The sequence below is a fragment of the Rhineura floridana genome, chromosome 5, assembly GCF_030035675.1.
Source record: "Rhineura floridana isolate rRhiFlo1 chromosome 5, rRhiFlo1.hap2, whole genome shotgun sequence".
Classification (NCBI taxonomy): domain Eukaryota; kingdom Metazoa; phylum Chordata; class Lepidosauria; order Squamata; family Rhineuridae; genus Rhineura; species Rhineura floridana.
Window position 1 is genome coordinate 63660500 of NC_084484.1, and position 18708 is coordinate 63679207.

The 18708-nt window shown below is 41.7% G+C and overlaps 1 protein-coding gene across 2 annotated transcripts in view; it reads right to left on the reverse strand.

Annotated features, from left to right (window-relative positions):
• TUBGCP5 (tubulin gamma complex component 5) overlaps positions 1-10029 on the reverse strand; it is a 42013-nt gene extending 31984 nt beyond the window's left edge. The window contains exons 1-7 of one of the 2 annotated variants that reach the window (XM_061626971.1): positions 9684-10029; positions 6327-6416; positions 5879-5932; positions 5692-5800; positions 2318-2414; positions 1934-2010; positions 1255-1390 (exon numbers count right to left, since the gene is read on the reverse strand). In XM_061626971.1, the coding sequence (XP_061482955.1) occupies positions 1255-1390; positions 1934-2010; positions 2318-2414; positions 5692-5800; positions 5879-5932; positions 6327-6416; positions 9684-9916 (796 nt within the window). In that variant the 5' untranslated portion in view covers positions 9917-10029. The remainder of the gene's footprint in view (positions 1-1254; positions 1391-1933; positions 2011-2317; positions 2415-5691; positions 5801-5878; positions 5933-6326; positions 6417-9683) is intronic. The other variant, XM_061626972.1, reaches the window with a different exon arrangement.
• Between the last annotated feature and the right edge of the window lie 8679 nt (positions 10030-18708).

The window sequence follows — 18708 nt, forward strand, 5'->3', positions numbered from 1 at the left end:
AATGGCGAAGAAGGAGTAATGGCCGCCGTATGCTAGCGAACTGGGGGAGGGGCTGTCCAGCACAGTCTCGCAGCAGCAGCCGCGGGGCCGATAGCCGCACTAGCGGCTCTGAAAAAAACCCAGGAGGGAACGGCCAGGAGAACACTGTGACAAGCGAGGTAGCAGGGGCAAGCAGCCACCGCCACCGACTGCAGAGCTCTCCGCGGCGGGATCTGAAGCCACGGAGTGAGGCTGAGCTCAAGGATAAGACCTCGCCAAGAGAGAGTCGCACCCGCAGGCTCCCGTGGGGCACGGTAGTACCCAGGCAGGCTAAAGTCGGTTGGCGGGGAAAGGCAGGGAGCCGCAGCCGCAAGCTCCCGCCTGAAAGAGAACCGCAGCCACGGTCTCTCCGAGGATGCCACGGAACGCGGCTCGAGGGGCACAGAAAAGCCGGTACTGCAGAGTAACAGCCGCGAGCTCCAGATGGATGCGAGAGCCCGGGGAGAAAAAGTTGGAAACGGCCAAGGACGTGGAGAACCACAGCCACGGTCGCTGTAGGGGCCGTCAGGCAATCACCGGGGAAAACAAACTGCCCGGATACAGGGAATGAACTCAATCAAGCAGTCAAACACAAGACAGGGGAAGGAAAGGGCTTGGGAGACACACACGTAACACCACCTCTGCACCCTGTCAAACAAATACACAAACAAATACGAAAGACTTAGCTAAGTGCTACGCTATGGATATCTCAATCTTGTTCGTACGAAGGCAAGAATGAACTGGAGAATGGGAGGGGCCTGACGCCCCTAGTCTTGACTTCAAAAATCATTCTTGCCTTCGCACGATAGGTGGAGCTACAACCCACAGTGAGGACCGGACTCATATGGAAAATAACATCCATTACAGATCCTGTGTTAAGCCTTAGCTGTATTTAATGTCTTGCTGTCAAATCACTAAGCCATGATTTAAAAGGGAATTCACTTTAGGAAGGAATATGAGTTCCTGAAGCTTGTTCCAATTTGCTAACTACAATGATCAAAGAGCCAGTTTTGCATCTGCATAGACAAGACAACTAAGTGATACAAGTGGTGCTACTTTCCTAAGTAAATAAAAAACCCTGCAATTATTTTACATTTGCCAGCTTGAGTTTCAATACTAGTAATACAAACTTGCACAAAGTTTAAAGCAACAGCAATAAACGACATGACAACAACTAATATGCTCCAGCCTGATATAAAAATTCTACCAAAATGAAGAAAGCTTTGGAAAACAAACCTTTCCAGGTGCCATGAGACACTGATTTCTTGTTTTGATCCTGATCTTCTTGTGGTGTCCTGTCTACCTGAATGCCAGAGTCTTCTCTACTCAAAGGTTCAGTATCTTCTTCATCATCACTAACTTCAGACCACTCCTGTAAAACATAAACACACTAAGTATATTTAATTCAAGATAGATGCATTCGTCTAGATTTAAAGAAACAATCTGCTAGACAAGAAATAAAATTACTTTTATAAAATATATTACAGTATACCCTAACGTCTGAATCAGATCATAATTCAAAGTATTAGCAATCCCTTTAATAAATTCTAACAGAATTCAAACACACTAAAGGCAATAGAATTGCCTTGCTGATTTAGATCAAAGGGACATGAAGCCCACCACTCTTCACCAACACTGTTGAGGTAGTGGACCTAAAAAGCCCAGGGAAAAGCATGCTCCTCATTGGAAGGCAGCACATTGCACATTCACACTAAGCCATAGGTTGGCTTAGCATGATGTGCAAATGTAGACAATTGGTTTTCACTATTAATAATAAAAATAAATTAGTTTATAAATTATTAAATATATGAATAATAAATATTAAAAACAGAGGGATTAACAGAACAGTATATAGTCTGCCACTTTTTGCCAATGTATCCTGTGACTTTATAAAGCAGCGTTCTGTATTACTTACCGGTGTTTCTAAATCAGGACCAAAATCAAATTCTTCATCTTCTATTAAGTATTTTCCCCAATCAAATTCTTCTTTTTCTAGATTAAAAAAGAAAATAAGAACTATACTGACTTATTTTCAACTGCCTCTCCAGTGATCCCCATTTCTTCAGAGCACAGGATGATTATGTAAGTAGGCTAAACTACTGCAGTACCGAGATATTTTGAACTGTTAAATAGGAGTAAAGTTTCAATGAACATGAACAATCTAACAGTAGTAATTCACAAAATAAAAAAGGAATTGATATGAGTTTAACAAACAGGTTATAAAAAGATTTCAAAAAAGGAAGAACACCAGGTTTTCTACTTAATTCCTGGTTTGTGGATTCTATTTATTAAAACCTACCCACTTCTTTCTCTCTCGGTTTTTCTGCATAACTGGTGTTGGAAGGAGAATCAGATAAGCACAGCAGAAGAGAGAGTATGGCATAATGGGTATCTGTCTTAAACAGAAAGAAAAAGTAATTCAGTGAAGGAATTCTAGTACAATAGTATATTTAGAAATATGAAATAGCAGCTTCAGTTTATCACACATCTTAATAGGAACAGAATCAGGATACAAAACCACATAAGAAACAAAACACTAGTCTGTATAATAGCGTATTTCAATCAGCCAAAGTCTGTATTTCATAACAGCTTTTAGTCTATACAAGTTGACCATGATACTGGAAAGCAGCTAACTGGCTTCATGGTAAGCTTCCGGTTGTTCAAGCAATTCAAGTTCTGAATAATACATTCAGATGTTTCTAAGCACAAAATGCTTCCTGCATAGACACACACTTTGGTAAGAAGGCAAAAGCTAAATATTTGCTTTGTTTTATCAAATGTAACAGAAGAATAAAAGGAAGAATGACAGGAAGAGACTGGAATGTTGAGCAGAGTTAAGAGTGATTGGTAGTGTCTTTTGGGGAATGACATTTAGAGTGGAGAGTGTGGGTGTGAAGGGCAGAGAATCAGAGGGGGAAATGAGATAAAGGAGACATTCAAGAATATACAAGAGTTTAAGTAGCTGCTATGAAACAAGAGAAACTTATGTCAGATCTGGAAACGAAAACTAGATGAATTTTCTATATACATACAGGACTACTTGTTCACATAATTAAACATATGTTTATGTTCAACTGTTTATGTTCTGATCTGTGTGGATTCTCAGACAAATATATCTCACCCCACACGCCTGGTGTAGATGTACTTAAGTAATAATATAAAGAGAGAATCCTACTGCTCCCTGGAAGTCAGTAGGTGGTGGTATCAGGTATTCTGAGAGAAATCTGAATGGAGCAGCTGAAGAATTAGTGACCACTCAGTGACAGGGCCTAGTGAGGGATCCTGGGAGCATCACACCAAGAAATGAACTTGAACACAAACTTAGCCATGTGTTGAAAATAACTTGCTATTGTTGGTGGGTGGGGGTGGGGTGTCCACATTCTGAAAATGTCCTATTGCTGGGGTTCTCAAAGTATTAGTAGGGTGTCCTACAGAGGTACAAGTACACTGATTAGCCACATCCTCACCACACTCCCATTTATACATGCATCAAATGGACCAAGAAAGTACAAACCTTCTCTCCCTACATCCCCATCACAGCAAAACTGGTAATTACATATCTCCGTTTTTGTTGGAGAATGATACTAGGAACTTAAAGCAATCTGCAATCTTCCACAGAGCATCCCTCCTTTTGAAATTTCAAAGCACATAATGGCATTGCTCTTTTCTTTTTCAGTACATTATCAGTTCTGCCTAATAGGACATAGGAAGCTGCCTTGCACTAAGTCAGACCATTGTTCCATGTAGCTCAGTACTGTCTACACTGATTCTTTTCCAGCCCTACCTGGAGATGCTGGGGATTGAACCTGGGACCTTCTCCATGTAAAAAAGATGCTATACCACTGAGCTATGGCCAAATATAAGATTCACTGCAACAATGTTTGCAAACCTGGGCTAGCCTATCAGATTTACTCCAATAGAACTCTCAGTGTTAAGATGGCAGCAGGCACAGTTGTCACATGGGAAGGTGAGGATGATGCCTTCTGTTGGCTCTTTTTTTTCTACAGCCGGTGGGAGGGCTTGGACCATACTGGGGTGACTGATTTCTCAAAACTTGTGGCACAAGTTGTCAGCTCTCCCCTGAGTTTCTCCTCAGTAAGTGATCAGGATGCCTACAGAGCAGGACTGTGTCCAGTTAGTCAATGGAAAGCCTATGGTCTGGATGGCTATCCAGGGTTTATATTTATCCCAGACCCTTTCCTTCCAGGCTGCCAGCATCATGCATCAAATGGACCAATAAAGTAGTGCCTGAAGAAGTACACCCGCAAGCCTAATGTGTGCAGTTTAGATATGCACATGTCCTCTGAGGACATCTGTGGGGGAACAGTCAGCATCAGCTGCAAACCAGTGCCATCCAACGAAGCTGAACACTGGAAGATTCAGGACTAACAAACTAAAGTGGTTCTTTACAAGCACATAGTTAATGCAATTCTTTACCGCAACAGGTAGTGGCTACCAGCTTGGATGGCTTTAAAAGTGAATTAGGAGGATAAGGCTAACAATGGCTACAAGTCATGATAGCTGTGTACCACCTCTAGTATCACAGTACCAGTTGCTGGAAAGCACAAGAGGTGGGAGTAGTGTTGCCCTCATGTTCAAGGTGTTGGTTCTGACCTTTAAATCCCTATATGGTTTTGGACCAGTCTATCTGAAGGAGCGCCTCCAGCATCGGCAGGGATGCCGCTCAACAAGATCAGCCTCAGAAGACCTTCTCTCGATCCCACCGGTTAAAACAGCTAGACTGGTGAGGACCAGAGGGAGGGCCTTTTCAATAGTGGCCCCCACCCTGTGGAATTCTCTCCCAAATGATCTCCGCCATGCCCCTTCGATGATGAGCTTCCGCCGGACTTTAAAGACCTGGTTTTTCAGGCAAGCCTTTGGGTTGGGTTAAGCTTTTACTGTTGGGGTTTTTATATTTTAATATTTTAATGTTGAATGTATCTTATTGTGTACGTCGCCCAGAGTGGCTGGATAACCAGCCAGATGGGCGACTAATAAATATAATATAATAATAATATAATAATGTTCGGCTTGCTGGCAGATTCCCATAAGTATCTGGTTGACCACTGTTGAACAGGATACTGGACTAGATGGACCCTTGGTGTGATCCAGCAGGTTCTTTCTACATCTGTAGTGTTATCTGCCTCCTATCTGCCTCTTAAGTATCTAACATGCCACATGGAAATGGCATGCTGGCAATGTGCACACAATAGCAGCGTTAAGACATCACAACTAACAACACATGAATGAGCCACAATGAGCTTCAGACTCATTCACCCACTTTCCCCCTTCTTGACCACAATGAGGAGAATGGAAGCATTTGCTTTCATTTTTGCCTAACCACAGCTTATTGTGTTGACTTAACTGACAAACCGTTACTAATATTAACTATATTTTGTTGAAACAAGCCAGAGTTTTAAAGTATGAAGCTGGTTTATTTCAACAAAACATAGTTAAGATGTTTCTTTAGCATAAGGAAGGGAGAAGCGTGTGAGCCCAAGCATTATTCTGGACTAGCCCAATACATACATACTTCAATAATAAAGAATGCAGCAAACAATGGTTTATAAAAACTGAACAAGTTTCAAATTGCTTTATGTTTCCAAATGGTTAGCCTCAGAACAAAAGTATGGAAGAATAACACAAATGAACATTATCTTCTAAACTGCATACCTTTGTTCCTTCTGTGGCTGGAAGAGGTGAATTCAGAAATTCTTCCGTTAAATCCTTCCAACTTGCAGCTTTAACAAGGTCTGAGTGAACAATCAGCTTTTCATATATTCTGCATTAAAAGATTAAGTACTTATCAGTGAATCTGTCAAAAGAAAACCCAGTGTCATAAAAAATAGAAGTGTCTTACCCCTCTATTATTTTGTCCACTTTGTGACTGCTGACATCAAGAAATCGATGAAACCTAGAGAGAGAAAAAGAGGGAATACCTATTGTATCACGCATATAAGAAAGTGCTGAGAAAGATACAAGTTAAGCATTTACCTTTTCAGCAGTTTTGGTGTAGGGTACACAAGACCTTGCAACAAAATGTTGCAGTGTAGAGCATTCCTACTCTATTCCCCCTCACCCCAAGCCACCCAGGTTTTCAATTTTCATTTTTTTTTTCTTCTATCAGTCAGCATTCCATGGCCACTGATCACACTTAGTCCTCAACAGATTGTTGGGGGGAGGGGTTCTCCTGCAAGCCTTGGGTCTGTTGATACCTCCCTCTTGTAAGTGGGTGCTACATAAGCAATGGCACTCACAGCCTGAATATCATCAATAGAGGGAATAATTTAGCTATTTGTTGTTTGTACCTTTCAAGCATGAAGTGAAATGAGCATTCTAAGGGCACAGTTAAAGCTGCTGCTCTGGAGGATTCAGAATACACTGAGGCAGCAAGCAGCCTAAGGAGAGCAAGAGAGCACATACATAGGCTGAATCCAACATGATATTTAGTAGTTATGAAATTGCATTTTAAAAGTATCCATAAATAAAAAAACAGCAGTCAGAACTGGCTCCAGGCACAATTCCTGAAGATGCTAGATCCGTGTCAAGTCCCAATCACAAATTCATTCCTAGAAAGTTACATGGGAGCTAAAGGAAAATTTTTCCACATGTAAGCAGCCACCAATCGCTTCAAGAACTTGTTCCACAAAGGAAATGCAACTATTTCTGTGTAACTAAGTCATGGCATATTATTTAGTTTGTAATTTTCCTGTTTCTTATTACTGTGTTATCAAGTGCATGAGTTTTATTCTTTTCTATGCTGGCAAATACCAGTAAGATTTTTTTAAAAACTTGTCCCAGAAGCACCAAATTTTAAATCAAAAGAGAAGCTTAAAAAGAAATAGCAACTGAGAAACACAAATTAGATCAAGGAATACTTTCTAACTCAATGTTAGATGATGAACACCTACATCTCTGCTCTGCAACTGCACTCCTCAAATGGGACACTGCTGAGAGTACCATATGCCCCAGAGGTGCACTTAGCCCATATTTGAAGCTGGATTATTAGTGTTGCAGGTCCAGCTCTCTGGAACCAATTTCCAGCCGAAATCAAACAGACGCCTAAACTTGAGGATGTTTGAGTGCCTACTGAAGGCATTTTTGTTTAGGAAGACTTTTCCTAAGGTATAACCCAGTCTTTTACAGAATATCAATTATATATGATGAAACTGTTTTGTTGTTGTTTTTGGAATTAACATGGATGATATTATCATTTTTAGAGTTTGTTGAAATTATTTTATTGTTTTTAGAGCTTGTGCTTATGTGATTTATTCTGGTTTTATCTTGTACGCAAGTGGTTGTTAAGCTGTGATCCATGGGTCCCTATAGGGTCCATGGATAGGCTTCAGAGGATTCATGAACTGGGCGCAAAAAAGAAATCAGTTTCCAATGCAATAAAATAAATTGTATTTTTAATTTGTTTATGGGGGTCCATTGCTTTCATCAGATTCTCAAAGGGGTCCATGACCCAAAAAAGGTTACGAACCACTGTTGTACAATTTTGATGGCTTTATGCTGTGAATTCAAATTGTGATACAGTAAAATACAGTATATATGAAAGAAAAGTAGCAATTAAACTACAAATAAAATTCAATATAAATATTTCATGTGATTTCAACCAGAAGTTCACAGACATGCTGTGGACCACCTGAATGAAGCTCATGGATCAGTGGTGGTCCGCAGACCACAGTTTGGGAACCCCTGCTCTACGGCCAAGAGAAAGAAGGGAATGAAAAACTAACAGGGCAGAGAGGCTTGTACTACCAAGGAACGGTAGGTCTGCCAGATGCACACATCTGATCCATATCTAAAAAGCAAGTGAGCTCCTTCTGGGAGGAACGGTGGTATATAAATTTAACAAAGATATACATCACGCTCAAGGTTACCAGTCCAAAACATTTTACTAGCCTGCCTGTGTCACACAGCATATTCAACTTTGGATTTGACGAGCCACTCATCCTAAGCACATGGCAAACTGCTAGGCTGATCATTATGTTCATGGGAATATAAGCAAAGGAACCCAAGTGTTTCCAATTTAGAGTTCCTGCCTCACGTTACGGTTTTATTCTAAGAATGTATTTTCATCTTCACTTTCATCTCTCCTTCTCTTCCACACTGTCCTTACAATTTCAACCTTACAGAAGAGAGCTAGTGTGACAGACTAGGTTAGAGTGTCTGACTAGGTGATCAAGTTTACATCCCCACTCAGCTACAAAACTCACTGGGTGACCCTGGGCCAATCACACTCTGTCAACCTAACCTACCTCACCAGGTTTTTGTGGGGATAAAATGGAGGGAAAGGGGAAAAACCATGACTAACACCTCGACCTCAGGAGACAAGATGGAATATAAATGTGATAAACTAACATTCCTCTAAATTAAGCTGTTCGTATAAAAGGCTCATAACATCCAATCAACCATATTCATACATCCATTTGTATATCCATCATCACAACAGAGAAAATTTAGTTAGTAGAAAGACAGGAAGAGAGCCAGTGTGTATAGTGGTTAAGGTGTTGGACTATGACCTGGGAGACCAGGGTTCGAATCCCCACACAGCCATGAAGCTCACTGGGTGACCTTGGGCCAGTCACTGCCTCACAGCCTCATGAAAACCCTATTCAGAGGGTCGCCATAAGTCAGAATCGACTTGAAGGCAGTACATTTACATTTAGAAAGACACGACAGGACAGAGAGAAATTTAAAAATGATGGGAAAGATATGAAAAGGGGGGAAAGAGGGAAGGGGGAGAGAAAGGACTAGATGCTCCCTTCACCTCCACAAGAGTTTCCTATATTCCAGATTGCTGGGATGCATCCTAATATCATCACTTTAAAAGAAAATTGTCCCCATGGTCCTAGAACCAGATTTACAGTTACCCACCTCTTCTCAGAATTCAACAGGTACTAAACATTGTCAGTTTACTTCTAACTACAACTGCTGATAGGTGCTGTAGTCCAACAGTACAGGAATTTACCAGCTTATACCAAGTCAGGCCATTGGTCCATCTTGCTCAGGAACTGTCTACACTGACTGGCAGGAGCTCACCATGGTTTCAAACAAGGGACATTCCCAACCTTACCTGTACCTGGGGCCCACTTCATGCAAAGCTACAGCTTTTCCTTAGAAGTATGATTCTACTCCTCATGGTTCTTAATAAAGGGTCTAATTAAATGGGAGCATACGATTTTGCCTTATACACAGTTAGACCACTGATCTATTTAGCTCATTATTGTCCACAATGACTGGCAGCAACTTTTCAGAATTTGAGACCGGAGTCTCTAGCAGCCCTGTCTGGAGATAGGGTGAATGAAGATGGAACTTTCTGCCCTGCAAAGCAGATGCTCTGCAGCCACAAGTTCCCCATCCCTCAGAACCATATATAGGGCATCTTCGAGTTTCCGCCACCATGACAGGAGGAGGGTGGGATACAAGCGCACTAAATAAATGAAGCTAGACCGAGCTTTAGCCATATTTAGACTAACCCACTGAAGTCAATGGGTTCTCCTTCAGCATGACTAAATCTGGACCCAACGCACAAATAATGATCAAGCCACTTATAACTGAGCTTCTCAGGGGCACGTTCCTCTACTACACTGGCCGGGAATGGAGCCCTCCTGAACGGCTGTTCTGAACCAACAAAGATGACGCTCGAAGGCAGGCACCGGTAACAGGTCACGCGCCGCTCCTCCTCCGCGTTGGGCTCGAGGCATACCCCTCCCCGGCTAACGGACCTGAAGTTGGACCAGGCGAAGTTCAGCGCCGCCTGGAAGTGGCCAGCCTCTTCCCAGCTCTGCCCGTCCAGGCCAGTTAGTCGCCGGATCAGGTCCCGTAATGTCAGGTCTTGCTCCTGCTCAAACCGACTCCAGTGCGCCGGGGGAGTCGCCGCTGCCGCCATAACCAACTAAAGAAAACAGGTCAGCGAGAACAGCAGTCCCCCCCCCATGTTATAACCTTTCAATTTTCAGTCGCCATAGCCCACATAACATCTCGCAACTCTGAATACCGCGAGACTTTCTTTCAGATTTTGTACGCATGCGCCTGCCGCCTTGGTAATACGCTTGTAGAAGGCTTCCCCAGGATTTTGGCGAACTGTTTATTTGATGTAAATTTAAAAACAACAACCGTTAAAGTCTTTTGTTTCCTACAGCGTCTGGATCAATAAAGCTTTTTCAGAACTTGAGAATCACTATTGAAGTCACTAGGACTGAACACCGTGTAGATGGTGATTTATCCCGTTTTACTCAGGAGAATATGAGGTATCAGATTTCATTCTTCATAGGAAGCTGCCTTATACCGAGTCAGACCATTGGTCCATCAAACCCAGTACTGTCTACACTGACTTGCAGCAGTTCTCCAGGAGTTCAGACTGGAGTCTTCCAGCTCTGCACCGAGATGCTGGGAATTGAACCTGGGATGTTCTGCATGCTCTACCAATGAGCTACCGCCCTTCCCCTTCAGTTTTTGCAGCTGCAGTCCTAAACACAATTACCTAGGATCCAGTCCTATTGAACTCAGTGGGATTTACTTCTGAGTAGACATGCCTAAAATTATGCTGTAAAACTGTTTTCGGGAGTAGTAAATGCTCTCAAATACCAGCTTTTCTCATTTGTATCAATCTTTGGGGAAACCCTTGGGTAGATCCTAGTTTATTATTATTATTATTATTATTATTATTATTAAAATAATGCCAAAATATAGAAAGAGTGCAGCGTCCTTCCCAAAGGACACTTGGTTGCCTTGGGGAGTGAGAAGGCCCTGCTGTAGCAGATTCTGAAGTTATCTTCCCCCATATCCTGTTCTCTGTTGAACTTTATTAGCTCTACCCCCACCCTACATGACTTCAGTCAAAGAGAGATCACCTTCCCTGAAGTGAGGGGAGGCTCTTCATACAAAGCTGCTTGTGGGGCACAGACATTCAACAAAAACTTATTGATAGCCCACTTTTGCTTGAAGTCACAAGATGAAGGAGCAATCCCTAGTGCATGTGATGTGTTACACAATTCTGGACTGAATTTTTGTCCACCTTAATCTGGTTTTGGAAACATTTCATTTTAGCTGATGTATAAGCATTTAGCTGATGTATATGCAACAGGATGGGGTCTGTTGGATGGCCACCATAGCTAGCTCCAGCCTCTCTTGGTGGCCAAAAGCCCATATTGCAGCACTGGTAAGAGTTGTCATTCCATTCAGTACATTAATGGACCAAAGATTTGACAGCACATTGTGTTTCAACATGCCTCCTACGATACCCTCCAACATATGGACAGATATTTAAAGATTTGATCAGCCTATACGTAAACTTTTGCTTGAGAATTTTACTGAACTGAGTTTTATTGTTAAAAGTGCATCCTTTGTACAGTGTTTATAGAATATATAATGATCCCTATTTATTATCTTCCCTGTCATTCTCCTGCCCAGTATCTCTACCTTTCCCTTTGTCACCTTTTTATTTTAAATTTTTTTATGGTGGTATCTTGTACAGTCTTGTAACTTTTATAAACAAAATCTTAATCCAATAAAAGTATGTAAAAATAGATACAGCTTTAGTTTCATGCATGGATGCAGGATGGTAGCCAACTAAGTCATACTCAGAGTACACCTACTGAAATCAGTTAACTTAGGTCCATTGATTTTAGTGGGTCTGTCCTGAGTATAACAGGCTGCAATCCAATACATGTCTACTCAGAATTAAGCTCCATGGGGTTCAAGGTGACTTACCTCCCAGGTAAATGTGTACTGTATTGCAGCCTTAGTTGACAATCACCCATAGCTTACATTTCACCAATCTAAATGTGAAAAGTTGTGTGCCAGTTGCACTGTGATGCTGACACAAGCACTTTTTTTTGCTGTTAGTCCCACTGAGTTATTATGTGTATCAGTAAAATTAGATGGCTAAAATTATTTTTTGTCTGTATTACAGAAATGGAGTGTGTGATTTTTTCAGTTCAGATGAACTTCAAAACGTGAATGCTGCTTGCTGTGCCCAACTAATTATGTAATATTATGCTTATAGTGCAATGCATGGTTACTCAGAAGTAAGTCCCACTATGTTCAATGGGGTGCACTCCCAATAAAATATGCATAGAATTGCAGTTTTAAGAGTTGAGTAGGTGGGATTATAACTAGATAGTAGTTCATTGAAAATGATGTAGCTAAGACTGAAAACCCTTATTCTTCCTTTTTATTCAAATCAAATCTATTTCTGTGCAGTAACAGACATTTCCAAAGGGTTATTGAAGTTGCTGTGAGTCTCCGGTTCTTTTACCTGTTGGAGATTAAGTTGAGGAATAGTGCTTTTAATCCATGTTGGGAACGAGCCCTGACCTTTACAAATGCTAATGAGCATTCTCCCTGCACAGCCTGTCACATTCATTTATATTCATTTTGCTTTCTTTTCAGTAGAGCTTTCAAGAATGTCTCTTGCTTCAGTGAAAGTTTCCCAAGATTACCTTATAAGTACAGTTTGCATGTTTTATATAAAATGTAAATGGTAGTAACTGGAACTTTTCTAGATAAGTATATTTTTGTCTCTAATAACATTTTGTCATTTAATATCACTGCCTCACGGTGTTCTTCTCCAGACCTTCCTCTTCCAAAAGATCAAGGTTATAAATTGCACTAAATTCTGGGAAATTGAACCCATCATTCCCCAACTTGCAGCTGGGGGAAAGAGATGTAGGCTCATCAGAGACATTCAATAGGCACCAAGAAGTCTCACTACTTTCAGAGGTTCATTTCTCACCTAATGCTATGCCAAACCATCGCTTAGCACAAACGTGCAAGTTCCTGGAACAATTATCACAGCCACTACATTACTCCCCAGTCCTGCTGCTACCAGAGCTACGCCACAGTTTGGCTCAGTGCTATATTCAGCCTAGGCCCATGGTTTGTCTCCCCAGACAATCCATAAGTGGTAAAGCAAAAACAAACAATGGTTATAACTTGTCTGGAGCATTCACTTCAATTAAATATCTTGTCTGTGGTGAACCTGATGCACATACCTGGCTTTAGAAACATGTAGACTGGCAGAGAAGTTTATTTTTTCTCATAGTTGCATTTTCATTCCAATTTTATCTACTGTATGGTAAGTAGTTCACTTAATTTTATCAGAAGGATTTCATTCATGATTAGAGTGACTACTACACAGTTTCTAGAAACCCTTTTGCAGATATTGCATATACCTGAGGTTGGCCCGGAAGTTGTAACTAGTGGAAGATGCAGCCACCGGGCTGCTTATTAAGGCAGAATATGGACATATTACTGCTAAAAGAATTGCACTGGCTGCCAGTTAGGTGCTGGGCTAAGTCCAAGGTGCTGGACCAGCCTTTTTCAACCAGTGTGCCTCCAGATGTTGTTGGACCATGTGACATCCTTCCCCAGCACCACCTGTGAAGCTCTCACTTGTGGCCACCAGCAGACCGGGTCATCAGGTTTATTTTTATCTTTCACCGCACTAGCACAGATCTCAGAAGATCCCCCTGCTAGGCCTTACTACCCAACACTCTGTATCTCTTATAACCTTTAGACTGTGCCTTAGTCTCTGCCAGGCTATCTCGATACCTTGTGTCTATGGGTATAGGTAATTCCCAAATCCCCCTGCAGCCTCTTGCACTGAAGCTTACAGCCCTGGGTTTCTCTGTGGTACTGGATACAATATCTTTTCCTCCGCCGCTGCCACCATTTGATACAACTGTTCAGCCTTGGTTACTTGCTATCCCCCCTGGTTTGTGTTTCCCAGCTGAAGGAATCAGGCTTTTGTTTAACCAAGAAATATTTATTAAGAATTAATAATAACAAGATTACTTAAGGAATGTTTCACAAGAGTATGGTTTCATCTATATTCTGTTATGTACTTGACTTCTTACTAATTGCCTCAGAACTCCGACTCACTCTCAACAACAACAACAACCTCCAAACACCACCTCACAGCCACCACCTCAATTCACCACCAAACCTCTACCAAGATTCAACTGTCATTCTTCCATTTATACTCCCAGCCATTCAAACGCTCAGCCAATCATTCAGCATTCTACTGCTCATGTACTCCCCCTCCTCTTTCACTCCACTTACCATATATCTTCTATATAACCAGCACTTACCATATTTACAATATAAGCAGGAACATCACAGACCACAACTCCTATCAGCCTCAGCCAGCATTGCCAATGGTCAGGAAAGATGGGAGTTGTGGTCCAACAACATCTGGAGGCACACTGGTTGGGAAAGGCTGTGCTAGACTTACACAGCTTAGGACCAGGATACCCAAAATATTGTTTCACCTCTTATATACCCAACTGATCACTGTGTTCTGCTGCAAAGACCTCCTGAAGATACCATCTAATCAGGAGATCCATTCTATAGGATGTAGGAACCAGGCCTTCATTATGGTGGCATCTACCTTTTGGAACTTCCTCCTGTACCGTTACATATCACACAGTTGCTAACTCTATAGTCTTTTCACTGCCTGTTGAAGAGCTTCCTTTTTTAACCAGGCTTAAATAGAAATTTTTATCCTTGTCTGTCTCTGTACTGGATTTGAAATTGTTTTAATGTATAAAATGGTTGTAATTGTTTTATTGTTAAAACTTTTTTGAAATATTTTATAAGTGATTCATAAATGAAATGAATGAAATAAATAAATACTTCCTGTCAACTTTTCTAAAAGTACATGCAAGCTCACTTTTTTCTTCTGTCATTTGATAATTGAAATATGAGTACACTGATGTGCTCCTCTAAGAAATATTGTTGGTATACCATATGAATTACTTATCTTGCTTGTCTTATTTTGTAGGAAATTAGAATAAATGGCTGTTAAGAGCCGTGCAAGCCTTTCTGTCTATGCTGTTATTGAATTTACTAACTTTGTGTACCCTCTATAACATCACCACTGTGCCAGATACATGAAAACACATGCAATCATTATTTTAAAATAAACTATTGAAAATATACATTTGTTCCCATCTAATTTGTGTGGAAGTAAAGTGGTTAGGTGTACATATATCTAGGAGGAACAGTGAGTAATACTGCAAAGGGAGAACAAAGAAGTAATGTTTTGTCCCAGAAAAACACCTGGAGAGCATTATTCATTGTGAAAATGTAGAAAGAAAAATGTGTAATAAGGTTATGTTACAGCCTTATATATTTTTCTTGAAGCTATTTTTGGTTCAGGTGCACAGAATAAGGTTTTTTAATGTTCAAGAAATGTGCAGGTGTTTACAGCTCCCGACAAAAGTAGTTTCAACTCTGAACTGTGTGGAACTAATTAGACATCTCACTCCAGGAAACACCAGAGTATGTCTCCTCTCTGTTCCACTTACACCAGAAATTTGCCTCATTAAATATATGGCTTATGTCTGAAAACAGCCTGAAAGCAAAATCCTTCCTCTACCCAGATGTTAATGGCTAAGTGGGCTAGGATGGTGACTAGAAGCTGCTCCGCCAGCAGAGAAGAACACTACTGGGGGGACAGGGGTGATTGGAGAAACTCTACCACAACAGAGAACCCAGCTGTGCCCTAGCAGGCAGTAAGCTATCACCAACAGTTTTGCTGGTGGTAGCAAGCAGAAAGCCCGGAAACGGGTAGGCCAGAGCTTAGCACAAACTGTAAGTTAATCTTAACTGGTGTGTTTGAAACAAGCCATCTTCAAGCCATGGGTCATGAACCTGGCTTGTACAGTAAAAATGAATTCCAGGTTAGGATTTGAACATCACTGAACTGTGGCTAATCAAAAATAGAAGCACCAGCTCCCAGTCTTTTCTGGTTAGGCACACCAAGGGTCATTCCCATCATGAACCAACCCAGACCCTGTATTCTTCATCTGAGACCCTTCTCAGCTTGCCCCCTCTGAGGGAGGTACAGAGGGTGACAACATGAGAATAGGCTGCCACAATGGTAGCTCCCCATTTGTGGAATGCTCTCCCTAGAGAAGCACACCTGGTGCCATCATGATCTGTTTTTAGGTGCCAGATGAAACCATTTTGATTTACCAAGGCCTTTGGAACTTAATTCTCTACTTCTTTATAGTCAGATAGGGATGAGTTGGATTTTGTTTTTATGCATTTTATGAGTATTTTAGGTTCTTTTTATTCTTGTTTTTATATTTATTTATTATTTGATTTATATCCCGCCCTTCCTTCTAGCAGAAGCCCAGGATGGCAAACAAAAGCACTAAAAACACTTTAAAACATCATAAAAACAGACTTTAAAATACATTAAAACAAAACAACTTTAGAAACATTTTTAAAAAAGCTTTGAAGGCATATTTTTTTAAAAGGTTAAAAAACATTGGTGTTTTTTAAAAAAAAAAAAAAGGTTTAAAAACATATTAAAAAGTAATTCCAACACAGCAGCAGACTGGGATAAGGTCTCAAAAGGCTTGTTGAAAGAGAAAGGTCTTCATCAGGTGCCAAAAAGATAACACAGATGGCGCCTCTCTAATATTTAAGGGTAGGGAGTTCCACAGGGTAGGTGCTGTCACACTAAAGGTCCATTTCCTATGTTGTGCAGAACGGACCTCCTGGTAAGATGGTATCTGCAGGTGGCCCTCATCTGCAGAGCGCAGTGATCAAAGGGGTATATAAGGGATAAGACGGTCTTTCAGGTATCCTAGTCCCAAGCTGTATAAGGCTTTGTACACCAAAACTAGAACCTTGAACTTGGCCTTGTAGCAAATGTGCAGCCAGTGCAATTCTTTCAGCAGTGGGGTGATATGTTGGCGATACCCTGCCCCACATTTTACACCAGCTGCAGCTTCCAGACCAACCTCAAGAGCAGCCCCACATAAAGAGCATTACAGTAATCCGGCCTAGAGATTACTAGTGCATGGACAACAGTAGTCAGGCTATCCTGGTCCAGAAACGGCCACAGCTGTCTTACCAGCCAAAGCTGGTAAAAGGCACTCCTAGCTACGGAGGTCACCTGGGCCTCTAGCGACAAAGATGGATCCAGGAGCACCCTCGGACTATGGACCTGCTCTTTCAGAGGGAGTATGACCCCATCCAAAGTAAGCAACTTCCCAATTATCTGAACTTGAGAACCACAAACCCACAGCGCCTCCGTCTTGCTAGGATTCAGACTCAGTTTATTGGCCCTCATCCAGCCCACCACCAAGTCCAGGCAGCAGTCCAGGACTTCCATGGCCTCTCCCAATTCAGATGTTACAGAGAAATAGAGCTGGATATCGTCAGCATACTGCTGACACCTTGCCGCAAATCTCCTGACGACTGCTCCCAAAGGCTTCATATAGATGTTAAACAACATGGGGGACAAGATGGTACCCCGTGGCACCCCACAGCACAACTGCCAGGGGGCTGAAAGACAATCACCCAATGCTATTCTCTGAAAACTACCCTGGAGATAGGATCAGAACCACTGTAAAACAGTGCCTCCAATACCCATCTCACCAAGTCGGCCCAGAAGGATACCATGGTCAATGGTATCAAAGGCCACTGAGAGATCAAGTAAGAGTAACAGGGTCGCACTCCCCCTGTCCTTCTCCCGATAAAGGTCATCCATCAGGGCGACCAAGGCCGATTCAGTCTCATAACCAGGCCTGAACCCAGACTGGGATGGGTCACGATAATCTGTTTCATCCAAGAGTACTTCCAATTGCTGCGCCACAACCCTCTCAGTCACCTTCCCTAAAAAGGGGTTATTTGCAATCTGTCAGTAATTGTCGCAGACCAATGGGTCCAGGGTGGGCTTTTTCAGGATCGGTCGGTTCACCGCCTCCTTCAGGGTGGCTGGAACCACTCCCTCCAGCAATGATGCATTGACCACACTCTGGATCCACTCAGTCAAATCCCCTCGGCAAGCTTTAATAAGCCAAGAAGGGCAAGGGTAGAGAGGACATGTATATCTGTTTTTAATATTTGTAAGTTGCTTTGAGTTTACTTCTGGGGGGAAACCGACTAATAAATATAATAAATGATAATAATAATAAACCATGGTGTATCACAGTAATGGGGAACCTGTGGCCCTCAAGATGTTGTTGGACTCCAACTCTCATCGTCCCCAACCATTGGTCATGGAGAGCTGAGACTGATGCAGGTTCGAGTCCAACAACATCTGGAAGGCCAAAGATTCACCATCCCTGGTTCATCGTGACATTCAAATGCAGCCATTAGATGAATATATATTCTATGTTTACAATACTTGGAGTATGCTGTAATAGGATCCCTCCAAAACATGAGACAGTCCTCCCTCACATGGGAATAACTGTGCTAGTTAATTGAAATCACAAGAAAAAATATCTTAACAGTATTTTTAATGGCTTGGTGGCCAGAAGCCCCATCTAGTTTCACTCTATTTCCATCTATCCACTATTGTTTGGCATGAAGAGATTGAATAGTTTCTTGTTTCTGAAATCTATAGTTCACATAGCATCAAGGGCTTAACCATGGGGGGGGGAGCCAGAAATTATTTACAATTAAAATTAAACTAACATTGAACTCTTTGGTGAGGAAAGCAAATGCTTCAGAATAACAAACAGCTGTCTCTGCTCCTCATCCCCAGCTGTTGGCTTCATACTACTCTGTAATAACAACATAAGAAGTTTATCATTCTTTTCCCATAAGGTTCTATCTCAAAGGATCTTATCTTACAGATCACAAGGGAAACTGCACAGTTCTAAATCCATTGCAGCGATGCTTGTGCTCCTTTCTCTTTGACATGTTGCCAGTCTGCAA